General features: G+C 46.7%; 1 protein-coding gene across 2 annotated transcripts in view; it reads right to left on the bottom strand.

The window, feature by feature from the left end:
* Tbc1d20 (TBC1 domain family member 20) overlaps window positions 1-12,719 on the bottom strand; it is a 16,354-nt gene continuing 3,635 nt past the window's right edge. Inside the window, exons 2-8 of one of the 2 annotated variants that reach the window (XM_031372252.1) lie at window positions 10,790-10,975; window positions 6,894-6,974; window positions 4,090-4,276; window positions 3,835-3,936; window positions 1,467-1,608; window positions 552-664; window positions 1-336 (exon numbers count right to left, since the gene is read on the bottom strand). In XM_031372252.1, coding sequence (XP_031228112.1) covers window positions 81-336; window positions 552-664; window positions 1,467-1,608; window positions 3,835-3,936; window positions 4,090-4,276; window positions 6,894-6,974; window positions 10,790-10,975 — 1,067 coding nt within the window. In that variant the 3' untranslated portion in view covers window positions 1-80. Of the gene's footprint in view, window positions 337-551; window positions 740-1,466; window positions 1,609-3,834; window positions 3,937-4,089; window positions 4,277-6,893; window positions 6,975-10,789; window positions 10,976-12,719 lie in introns of both variants that reach the window. The other variant, XM_031372251.1, reaches the window with a different exon arrangement.

Here is a 12,719-nt window from a genome sequence, read left to right as displayed (position 1 = left end):
AATCACAGCAACTTCACCCTCTTTCTGGAAATGGGGAGAGCCTGGTGCCCTGGGTGAGGAAGTGGCTGTTTGAGCTTAGTTTAGGGAAACAGCTGCAGCTGGAACTTAGGGGCCCACTCCAGGGCACTCTTCACCACTGCTAGTGCTGCTGCTCCAAGGGCTACTGTCAGCCCCATCACTGCCAATTTCACAAAGCGGTTGGTCCTTGGTTTGGTCAGGACATCTTTTGTTCGAGCCTCAGGCCTCAGAAGTCCCCGAAACCGCTGCCGCAGCACCATATCTGGCCTCTGCTGAGTCGATGCCAGCTCAAAGTCTTTGAAAGTAGAGGCTGCCGTTCTGTGGAAGGAAGCAGAAGGTAGCACAGAGGGGCAGAAGACATTGAGCAGGCCCTTGCTGAGCATGCTCTTCTGGTAGAGATCTATATGGCCTGCAGAGAAGAACATGCTGCAGTGTGGAACCCCATACCCTCTAGACAAGTTGACTCCAGGGATGGTCTGATTTCCAACTGCCCGACTGCTGCTGCAGCAGCAACAGCAGCTCGCCCACCTCACCTTTCAGCCTCCTGCTGAGCAGCCGCTTCCCTTGCAAGTTCAGAAGGGGGAAATTGAACAAAGAGGTCTCCAGCTCTGCTGATGAGTGTCTCATAGGGCAGGTCCTGAGGGATCTGGGACAACAGGTGGTGGACAGAAGCCATGTCACAGTCACAGTCCAGGACTTCCTGCTCCCGGTACAGCACGATCTGGGGAAGGCAGGCTTTGAATCAGGCACCAGACTGGACACTTGTCTCTCCCCTACCTCTCCACACATGTGCGAACACGTGCACTCGCGTGCACCCACCCACCCACCCACACACATACACACACACACACACACACACACACGTGCACGAATCTTAGATCCATCACTCAGCCCGAAGGTTCAGCAAATGCTGTCCCACTCCACCTATGATGTGAAAGACTACCTAATTCTCATCAAATCCTCTGACAGGTCTGAAATAAACTGACACTCAGAAAGAAGAAACGGGTCTCAGGAGATTGAGGAACCTCAGAAAAGCCTGACAGAGCCATCTTGCTTCCCTTAGACATCTTCCTGACTGCAGAGCTAATTAATGTTTACAGCTGCTGAAGGGCCACTTTTCCACTCAGCGCTTTGGAGAATGAGCCCCTAAGGCTAACACCAGGTCTGCCTCTGGCAGACACACTGAACCACCCATTAGCTGTGCCCATACCGATGTCTACTAGCTAGAGTTCCAGGAGGTGACACTAGTCACTGACAGTCACATGGCACTCTGGTGCTTTGAAGGGTCTCAAGCCCCTAAGTGAGGACAGTTGCTTAACATTTCCTAACACTTTTCAGACTAGGGAATGGGCCACCAGCCTGGGCTCTACTGTCCCCTTCAAGAACGCTGATCATTCTGGATGGGTTAACAGTGAACCTAGCCACTGCCTCCCAGTGTGTGTACCTACCACAGCTGCAAAGTAAATAGGCATGAGTGGGTGGCAGGCCAGGAAGAAGTCGTATAACCTCACAACGTGCCTGAAGTCCATCAGGACATGCCCAAACCAGGTGATAAGCCAGCTGAGGGCAAAGATGGTCCCAACCTCAGCACTAGGAGCAAAGGAAATCAGAAGTTAAGTGTCCTGCCAGCTCAACCCTTCCCTTTCACTGAACCTTCTTTGTTCTTAAGAGCTGACGCACAAGAAGTATTTGGAAAGTGTACTTTTTTTCTTGGGAAATTACGCCACTTAGGAACTTAGAATCTTCTTTTTTTTTTTTTTTTTTTTTTTTTTTTTTTTTTTTTTTTCTCGAGACAGGATTTCTCTGTGTAGCCTTGGCTGTCCTGGAACTCACTCTGTAGACCAGGCTGGCCTCAAACTCAGAAATCCGCCTGCCTCTGTCTCCCAAATGCTGGTATTAAAGGCATGCGCCACCACCGCCCAGCTCAGAATCTTCTTAAAAAACACAAAGTCTCAAAAATGTACCATGAAGGCAGGTGGTGATGGTACACTCCTGTATTCCCTGAGGGGGGAAGGGTGGCAGGCAGAGGCAAATGGATCTCTGAATTCAAGGCCAGCCTGGCCTACAGAGTAAGTTCCAGGACAGAGCCAGGGCTACACAGGGAAATCCCTTCTCAAAAACCAAAAACCAAAACCAACCAACCAAACAAACAAAAAAAGCACCCTGAAGATGGGGGAAGGAGCTCACTGGTAGAGCGCTGCCTCGCCTTCCTGGCTACTTTTCTCATGCACAACCAACCTCCACCTGAAAACAAGGAGCAGCCACTCTCAGAGAGTAGCACCTCCTTGAGCACCAGGCAGGAGGCAAAGCACACACACATGTCAAAGTAAATCTTTAAAAAAAGTCTTTATTCTCTTTATATATGCGTGTGTGGCTGTGTTTGCTTATGTATACCACGCAGGCATCTGCACAGGCCAGAGGGTGTTGGACACTAGAACTGCAGTTAAGAACAGATGTGAGTACCCAGGCCTTCTGCAAGAGCAGTAAATACTCTTACCCTCTAAGCCATTTTTCTATCCCTTCTGTTTGTTTTAGTTTTTACTTAAAAAATTTTTTATGTTGCTATTGTTTTTGAAACAGGGTTTCACTATGCAGACTTGACTGGCTTGGAACTCAGTATCTAGACCGCCCAGGCTGGCCTCCAACTCAAGAGATCTGCCTGTTCTGTCACTGGCATATACCACACTGCCCAGCTTGTCCTCCCCCTCCCCCAACCTCTCTGACCCCCATGTGTCTCAGATTGGCTTCAAAGTCACCACAGAGCCAAGGCTCATCTAGAATCCTTTGCATTATTTTGTATAAGATTTATTTATTTGTTTTTGTTTTTCTTTTTTTTTTAATTATTTATTTTATGTATATGAGCACACTGTTGCTGTCTTCAGACACACCAGAAGAAGGCATCAGATTCCATCACAGATGGTTGTGAGCCACCATGTGGTTGCTGGGAATTGAACTCAGGACCTCTGAAAGAACAGTCAGTGTTCTTAACCACTGAGCCATCTCTCCAGCCCTGTTTGTTTTTCAAAACAGGGTTTCTCTGTATAGCCCTGGCTGTCCTGGAACTCACTCTGTAGTCCAGGCTGTCCTCGAACTCAGAAATCCACCTGCCTCTGCCTCTGCCTCCCAAGTGCTGGGATTAAAGGCGTGCGCCACCACTGCCTGTAGAGGATCTTTATATGAGTTCCTATCTGGCCAAGACTACAGAGTGAGACCCCATTTCAAAAAAAAAAAAACTTATTGGAAAATAAATTTTTATTTTTCTGCACATGTATGTATATCTGTGTGTTACTGTGTGCATGGTGTATAGGTGTCTAGGGAAACGAGAAGGTGGTGTAGGAAGGTGTTGAATTCCCCAGAGCTGGAGTTACAGGCAGTTATAACTGAACTCTGCTCCTTTCAAGTGCAGTAAGGGCCCTTAACTACTGAGCCATCTCTTTAGTCCCTGGCCTAGAACTCTTAATCCTGTCTTTACCTTCCAAGTGCTTTACCATAGCATGCTTCATCACATGTAGCTTTTCCTTTACCCTTCTAAGAATTTATGACATGCTGGGCAGTGGTGGCGCACGCCTTTAATCCTAGCACTTGGGAGGCAGAGGTAGGTGGATTTCTGTGAGTTCGAGGCCAGCCTGGTCTACAGAGTGAATTCCAGGACAGCCAGGGCTACACAGAGAAACCCTGTCTCAAAAAAAAAATTTATGACACAGCCACCAAATGCAAGCTCCTAAAGCCCTGAGCTGTCATCCCTACACGCTAGGTTTGTGAAGAAACAGAGAGCCAAAAGAGCAAGGAGCAGGGTTGCCATGTTTATCTTCTTACCTCTGCATGAAGTCATGGAGTTCTGGGTTCACTTGGTCAATGATGGGCATCAGATAATTTAGGATGTGCTTGGTGTTGTCCATTGTGGGATCCATGAAATCCCTAGGGAAGACAAGTCAGTTAATGCAAGTGGTCAGGTCCAACGTTGTGCTTAGGGCTGGTGAATGGAGTGGGCTTCAACTATTCAGATATCTGTCTGTCCTGGGAGGCTGGGGAATGACCTCCATCCTGGCATGAGACCAGATGCACAGGTACCTGAGGTGGTGGGTAGACAATTTTTCTACCAGGGATGTTGCCAGCTTCTCGCCCACCACCAGCAGAAAAGTGACCACAATGTCATGGTAGCCCTGGTAGTAGTGGAGCTGAGGGTTTCGATCCAAGATGAGGAGGATGATATCGATTAGCTCTTCCTGGAGCCCTTCTCTCTGCTCATCTGGCATGCCTGGGGAGAGGAGGTACGTCTGCATTGGCAAAGGATCCTAATGACAGAATAGGTCAGCAATGCTTTTCAGAGTAAAGTGTCCAGTGACAGAGAATGAATTACAAACAAGTTGGCCTTGCCTTGCAAAATATACACATTGCTGATGACACCCAGCCCACGAAAAGCCTCTGGGAAAATCACCACCTTACAGTTAGCATGGTCAATCAAGAGGGAAGAACATCATAGGCTCCACAGGCTCAGTGATCTGTCACCACACCACAGACATGACCCTAAACCTCATGAGCAACATAAGCAGAAAGTGACCAAGTTAACTGGCTTGCTACGCACACAAAGGAATTGACATTAAAGGAGGCTCAAAGAGGTTTGAACAGCAAATCCAAGAATCTGTGTTTCTTTTTCTGATAATTAGTAAATTATTTCTGATAAGAATGGATAAATGGTGAAAGATGAACTTTTCTATGAGTTAGATATTCTGAACAAAAGAGTGCTGTGATGGCTGTTTACCCCTAAATAGTTCAGAAACAAAATTATGTGTATGTATATCCAAAGAAATAGGCAATTAATATGGCAAAGTGTGAATCTGCAACATCAGCAGAAATTGGCCCTTCTTCATGGAATGAAATTATACAAGGAATCATATAAAAATTAAAATTGTTGTATTCTTCTCTAAGCTATAGCCAATACTCTAAGTGGTCTCAACTTCTAGCTGCAGCCGTAAGGGGCACCCAATTGAGACCCCTCTGAAGTCCAGGGCAGTAAGTCACAGCAGGAAACACAGTGCTTTCTGACGCATGTTTTAGTAAAGAATTATGAACCTGTTCTGCCTAAAGCCAAAGCTCAAAGAGGAGAAGGCCATCTACAAGGCACCCTAGATCTGAAAGTGAACTTGAACCTCTGGCTCTATTAAGGGAGTTACAAAACACAGCACTAAAGAAACCGAAACTGCCAGCTGTTGGAAGGCTGTCACAGTCTGTTCCAATTCTTCTACTAAAAATTGATCCAGAAAATGCCAGCTCTTGCTAGTGTATGAAATAGAGAAAATGGTCACTGAGAAGCATGTGGTCTCTACCACTCAGCAGTCCTGGCTTAGCCAGTCTGAAAAAGACATGTGAGTAATAAACAAATTGCCCAGGAGCTGCACACTGACTGCCACCCGTGACCCTGTGGAAAACTGACAGATGGTGGGTGGCCTGCTCACAAAGATGCAGGTCAGTGTGAACTCGCAGGCTGAAGAGTCTGGTGTCTGTGAGAGTTCATGGACAACGATGTTAACTTTCAATTCCAAGTCTGAATTGTAAATGAAAATGACTAAGCACTTAAGGGGAGGGAGAAGATGTCATGCTTTGATCTCATGCAATATTTTAGAAAAATGTCACCAAGCACAGTTTTCTTGTGCTCTTAGCTTAGTTTTCAGTTAAAAGCAGGTATTTTGAGAGACAACAGCAAGGTAAGGGCGCACACTGAACTAAATAAAAGTTCAAGGCAAAAGCAAAGGTTGCTCCTTGCTCATATTCATTCCACCACTCAAGAGGTATGCTGGAAAGAGAACAAGCAAAAACAACCACAAAGCAAACCAAATGCTAAGTGAAACCATGAATTAGTGAGAGCAAAGAGCTACTTCCTGTTTGGATTTCTGGTTTACGACTGGCCAGGCTAATCCAGAAGCCATGAATGGAAAGGATTTAAAATGCCAAGGCAGATCCTGTATGTAGGAAGATGACAATGGACTGGTGACATAAAGGACTTTAAGGATATTAAGGATGACCTTCATCCCCCAACCCCTCTTTAATTCTAGCTCTCAGGAGGCCGAGGCAGGCGGATCTGTGAGTTTAAGAAACAACAGTAGTAAAGGATGCAAAGGAAAGCAGAGCAGCACTTGCCCTACATCAGCCACCTCAACTGGACCAGCAGGGTGGGAAAGGGACTGGGCCGTGCGAAATGTTGTATCCTAGCCAGAGGACTAACTGGCTGCCAGCCTGTGGGAAGCTCAGGAACCTCCCGAGAAAGCAAAGATCCAAGTAGGGCAGAAGGCCTGTAACACACATGTGCCAACCAGAGCTTGCTTCAAGTGGGTGTGGCGAGAGTGTAGAGGCTCCGGTATCTCTTCAAAAGTCAAGGTAAACTTACAAGAGGAAGAAAGCTAGATCATATAGATGAGGTTTGCTGTCCAGTTCCCTCCATTAAGAAAACAGAGAGCATAGTCATTTTCCTTGTCCTTGGAAGCAAGGGACAATTTCAGGAACACACTCGGCAAGCATGCAAGAAAAGGGACCCAGCAACCTCACAAGTAAGGCAACACTCGCCAGAGAAGACATTAACAGCTCCCATTAGGGAGCAATTCCAAACCAACCCACTCTCCAAAGTCAATCCCTGGCCCTCCCAATCCCTACAAGTTCCTCTAGGACACAAGGGCAGATGAGGATGCAAGAGCTTCTTTCACTTGGCACCTCCGGGCCACAAGGAATCCACAGTGAGGGCACCCCCTTTCGAGCCACAGAGCGGGGTTCTGCATGTGTGTCCCTGGTTGCTGGAAAACTCCCCCAACCTTGGCAAGCACCAACAAAGGAAGGTACGTGTGAAGGGACTCCAGATATGGTAAGTCAGGAGATCTGCTTACCAGGAGGGAAGCGCCGAAGAGACCGCCTGACGTCTAGCAGCACTTGCTGGTAGTCCTTGCTCATGTCTCGCAGATCCTTCCCTAGTAGAGGAAGGGGAACATGGTGTTATTGCAAAGAGGTCTGAGAAGCCAGATAAGGAACAAATTTTTCTTGGGTTTCCAGTATGTTCAGTTGTAGAGAGCTAACCTAGCAAGCTCGATGCCCAGAATTTAGACCCAACACCACAAAGCAAACCAAGAGCAACGGAAACTACATCTTGGAATGATAGTTGAGACCTAAAGGACACACAGAGCAGCCTTCTCCTCAAGAGAACATTACTTAAAATATAACACCTGGGGGCTGGAGAGATGGCTCAGTGGGTAACAGCACTGACTGCTCTTCCAGAGGTCCTGAGTTCAATTCCCAGCAACCACATGGTTTCTCACAACCATCTCACATACATAAAATAAATAAATACTTTAAATATTGCACCTTGACATAAGCACCATATACATATAGAATATGGTATACATATAGAATCCCAGCTACACAGTCAGGTGTATAGCTGGCTCACACTTGTAATAATCCCTGTCCTTGGATGACTGACTGGTGGAGGGGGATTGCTTCAGGTTCGAAGCCAACCTAGACTACCAGCAAGACCTCATCCCACCAAAAAATTTAAAAAGAGAATGAAAAACCAAAAAAGATGGGAGTACTAAAAGGAGGGTGTATAGGCTGGAGCACAGTTTAGTGGCTGTGGACCTGGATTTGATGCCCACTGCCACTGAGAATGAAAAACCAGTAAAGATACATTTCACAGCTAAGTTCTAAACACAGCTGTCTCATATAAGTCAGATGAGCACAGAGAGGAAAGACTGTCCTAAGCAATGTGAGGAAGGATGGAGGAGGGGCAAAAGGTCAAGAGGTCGAGGGCTGATGTGCCTGCCACTGTCCTCACAAGGACCTGCCCATATCTGTAAAGTGAGCCTGTTCCTTCGCATGTGTACATCTTAGTCACCATGAGGAGTGACTAAAATGAAGAAAGTGAGTGTGTGCTCAGCACACAAGCACTGAAGCTCTTATGTAGGGAGGGCCTTGAGTATCTGAGGATATGGCATGGGAGTAGCTCTGGAGTAAAATTGCTAAATACTAACAAACAACTGCATATTAAAACATCACAGGGGCCGGGCCGTGGTGGCACACGCCTTTAATCCTAGCACTTGGGAGGCAGAGGCAGGCAGATTTCTGAGTTCAAGGCCAGCCTGGTCTACAGAGAAACCCTGTCTTGAAAAACCAAAAAAAAAAAAAAAAAATCACAGAGGATCAGGTGTGGGAGGAGGGGAGGAGAAGTACAGAGGGTCAGGAATTTGAACAGAGGTGTGTAGCAGTGGGGGGGAGGGAGACCCGGAGATAGCCACTAGAAAGTCCCAGATGCCATGGACCCAAGAGATTCCCAGGACCCAGTGGAAATGACATGAGCTGAAATATCCAACAAAGGGGAGAGAGAACCTGTAGAGACCGAAACGAGCGGATAAGCATCCCCACCCCCACCCCCTTGAGGATTTCCTCCTGTCAAAAGGAAATGCAGAGACAAACAGAGTAGAGCAGAAACTGAAGGGAAGGCCATCCAGAGACTGCCCCACCTAGGTATCCATCCCATCTGCAGACACCAAACCCAGACACTACAGCTGTCCCCTGAGAGGCTGTGCCAGAGACTAATCAATACAGAAGCGGATGCTTGAAGCCAACCATTGGACTGAGCGTGGGGACCCCAATGGAGGAGTTAGAAGAACTGAAGGAGCTGAAAGGGTTTGCAACCCCATAGTAAGAACAACAATATCAACCAACCAGACCCTCCAGAGCCCCAAGGGACTAAATCACCAACCAAAGAGTTGAGTTCCATGGAGGAACCCATGGCTCCAGCTGCATATGCAGCAGAGGATTGCCTTATCTGGCATCAATGGGAGGGGAGGCCCTTGGTCCTGTGGAGGTTCGAATGACCTATCGTAGGGGAATGATAGGGTGGTGAGGCTGGAGTGGATGGGTGGGGGAGCACCCTCATATAAGTAAGGGGAGCGGGGGAGGGGATGGGAGTTTGTGGAGGAGAAACTGGGAAGGGGAATAACAATTGAAATGTAAATAAATAAAATAAGCAATGCCTCCCACCCCCAAAAAAAAACCCTCACAGGGAGCTGGAGAGATGGCTCAGTGGTTAAGAGCACTGGCTGCTCTGCCAGCAGAGGTCCTGAGTTAAATTCCCAGCAATCATATGGTGGCTCACAACCATCTATAAGGGCATCTGATGCCCTCTTCTGGCATGCAGGTGTACATGCAACAGAGTACTTAACAGTTTACTTAACACTGTATCTTAAAAGTATATATAACTCCCCCATGCCTAATACCACCCATCAAGGATGACCTTGAACTCTTTTTTTTGATTTTTAAGATTTAGTTTTGGCCTGGTAGTAGTGGTGCACACTTTTAATTCCAGTGCTCAAGTGGCAGAGACAGTCAGAGCTCTGTAAGTTCAAGGCCAGCCTGGTCTACAAAGCAAGTTCCAGAACAGCCAGGACTACACAGTAAAATCCTATCTCATAAAACAAAACAAAACAAAACCAAAAAAGGATTTATTTTTATCTCAGGTGAGTGGATGTTTTGCCTGTTCACATATCTGTATGCTGCATATACAGAAGAGGGTATCAGGTCCCCTGGAACTGGAAGTGGAGTTACAGAGGTTTGTGACCTGCCAGGTAGTGCTGAGACTTGAACTCGGATAATATGGAAGAGCAGCTTAGTGCTATTAACCACTGAGCCATCTCTCCAGCCCTGACCTTGAGCCTCCTTACTCCTCCCCTCTTTTAGTTCTTTCTTTCTTCCTTCCTTCCTTCCTTTCTTTTTTTTTAAGACAGGCTTTCTCTATTTAGCTCTGGCTGTCCTTGAACTCAAAAGATCCTCCTGCCTCTCTCTCTCTGACTCCTGCGTGCAGGAATTAAAGGTGTGACCTTAAACTCTAAATCCTCCTGATGCTGCCATCCCAGTACTAGGATTACAGGCATGTGCCACCACAATTAGTTTTGTGCAGTGCTAGGATTGAACCCTGTACATGTTAACCAAATGTTCTTATCAACTCCGCTGGCGAGGTGGCTCACAGATACAAGCCAAGTGCTGTGTAAGTTGATTTTCCTCACAACCCACACAGAAATCTATCAGAGGGACCTGTGTAAGACTTACATATCCACCCCCCAACCCACACCCACATACACTTTCTTCATCTTAGTATCTGTCGTGCAGTTTGGAGAGAAGAATGACTTCCCCTAACTCAAAGCCCACTGCTCTGAGGCAAGCCAGTCTCAAATATCCATAACAAGCGTAACATGTAGCAACCCAGCATCCACCACGCACTACATCATCAGACTTTTAGCACAGGAATCATTTTGATCACATCCAGTATGTGGCACACACCAGGGGCACCAAGATTTGACAAGTCCCAGAACACCCAACACACAGTCCACTGCCTCATGAATAGGGTGGCAGGGTGGGCAATGGAGCTGGTGCTCTGGAGCACTTGTTCTCAATGCTTTCTCGGGTCTCCCATCACTCAGGTCTACATGGCTTACAAAGTCGTTAATCACCAGCTACTAGCTGAATTAGAGAATTCTGGAACTCCAAGGAACCTTAGCACTTCTCTTCTAGTGCTGTCAGAAGCTAGAGGGGTACACTGAATTTCCTGGAACTGGAGTTACAAATAGTTGTAAGCCACCTTAAGTGTGCTGGGAACTGAACCCAGGTCCTCTGAGCCATCTTCCCAGCCACATAAGAGAATTCCTTTATTTTTTCCCCCTAAACAAACTCCTGTAGCTAGACAATATTTCTATCCCTAGTTGAAGCTCCCCACCCCAGGATTCTGCTTCCTTACTTGACACAGGCAGTGGCTCATTGGTGTTGACATTGAGGAGCTTAGGCCACACTTGGCACCTGATCTCATCAGTCAGGAGCCCTCCCTCACTGATAGCCATTCGTCGGAGGGCAGCCACATCGACAGGATCACTGTTCAGAGCCTGGTGTATCTCCGCCACCTTCTTTTTCCTTTTGGCATTGAAGTCTGGAGAAACAAACAAACAAACAAACAAACAAACAGACAGACAGTGTGTGGCAGAGAACGGAGCACACTCATTAGCATGTGTACTTTTCTGCTTAGAGTCCCCATCTCCTAACCTGGTCTGAGGCACCCTCTCTTAGACAGCTTTGGCCGTCATGCTTGCTTCTTACAAAACCTACACATATTTAGCACATGTGTAAAGCACTTTGGCCATGCCCCATGTAAGTAACAAAGAATTACAGTTTTAGGAATTATCAGTAAGTACCAGCTACTGCCAATGCTTTTCTGTTCAAATTTCGCAAATATCTCAATCTAAACGGTTTTCTTGGGCTGGGGAAGTCACAGCACAGGACCTGTCTAGCATACCAAAGGTCTTGGGTTTAACCCTTAACACTGAAATGTCTTGTCTCAGCCGTGCCCATCCGCCCTCCCTCCCTCCCACCCTCTCAGTAGTCTATCACTGAGTTTGTACTAAGCACTAAGGTGAAGATGAATGACTCCCTGGAAGCTCCTGGGAAGCTCAAAGCAGGAAGAGACACATTACACACGGGGTATCTGAGAACCCTGAAGGATAATGAAGACTCGAAGGAAAGACTATTTCTAAGGTAATGAGGAAAGGCTTTTCCAGAAATCGATTCTGAACTTTGCCAAAGAAAGAGTGCATCAAAGGCAAAGCATTCCTGGTAGAGGAAAGGATGTGAGCAAAGATTTGTCATGTAAGCAAAACATCATGACCAAAGACACAGGAAGGATGAGACACACAGAGAACAGGAACAGAAGTCATGAGTGAAGTGGGGGAGTCTAAGTCTCAGGCTGGGTTCTTCTGCAGACAGTGTCGGCTCTCTCTGCAGGGCTATATCCCTGAAGACAAGTCTGCAGGCCTTCCAGGAGGATCAAGAAGGGTGACAATTATTTTTCTTGCAGTGCTGGGATAAACTCAGAGCCTAGCACACTGTGAAAGTACCCTACCCACCACAGGGACTATGTATGCTTCATGTCATCAACAGCGCAGGAGGCTGGGCAGGAACTGAGCAGGAACTGAATTAGTTCCAACGAGTAAAGTATAAGTAGTGCATGTGAAACTTCTGCAGTGAGTAAGTACTCTTCCACCTTCACACTGCAGGGGAAAGTGCTAAGGACAGTCCCAGGGCTGGAGAGATGGCTCAGCGGTTAAGAGCACTGACTGCTCTTCCGAAGGTCCTGAGTTCAAATCCCAGCAACTACATGGTGGCTCACAACCATCCTCGACAAAATTTGATACCCTCTTATGGAGTGTCTGAAGACAGCTAGTGTACTAACATATAATAAATAAATCTTAAAAAAAATACTAAGGTGACAGTCCCAAAGACTGCCTGAGGGAAGCTGACATTTTCAAGTTTTGTTGACCCTTCACTAAGAGTATGAAAAAACCTCATTTCTGCCCAATTCCAATAGCTTTCCCAGCAAGCTATTCAGCAAACAGAGTTTGCAATTTCCTGTAGTCCCATGAGATCTGGGCAAAAACACATGAGTTACCTACTTCTGGACTTATTTCTCCCCAATGTTCTCAGCTTTTTGTTGTTTTTTGTTTGTTTTTGTTTTGTAAGATGGGTCTCTCTATGCAGTCCTGGTTGTCCTGAAACTTGCTCTATAGACCAGGTTAATCTTGAACCCTGCCTCCTGTGACCTGAGATCAAAGGCACGGGATACCATGTCTTGCTGTTTTTGTTTTGTTTGTTTTTTCTTTTTTCTTTTTTTTTTGGGGGGG

This window comes from Mastomys coucha, unplaced genomic scaffold, assembly GCF_008632895.1.
Source record: "Mastomys coucha isolate ucsf_1 unplaced genomic scaffold, UCSF_Mcou_1 pScaffold15, whole genome shotgun sequence".
In the NCBI taxonomy this organism is placed as follows: Eukaryota; Metazoa; Chordata; class Mammalia; order Rodentia; family Muridae; genus Mastomys; species Mastomys coucha.
Note: the sequence above shows the minus strand (reverse complement) of the source record. Positions and strands in the feature narration are given on the sequence as shown.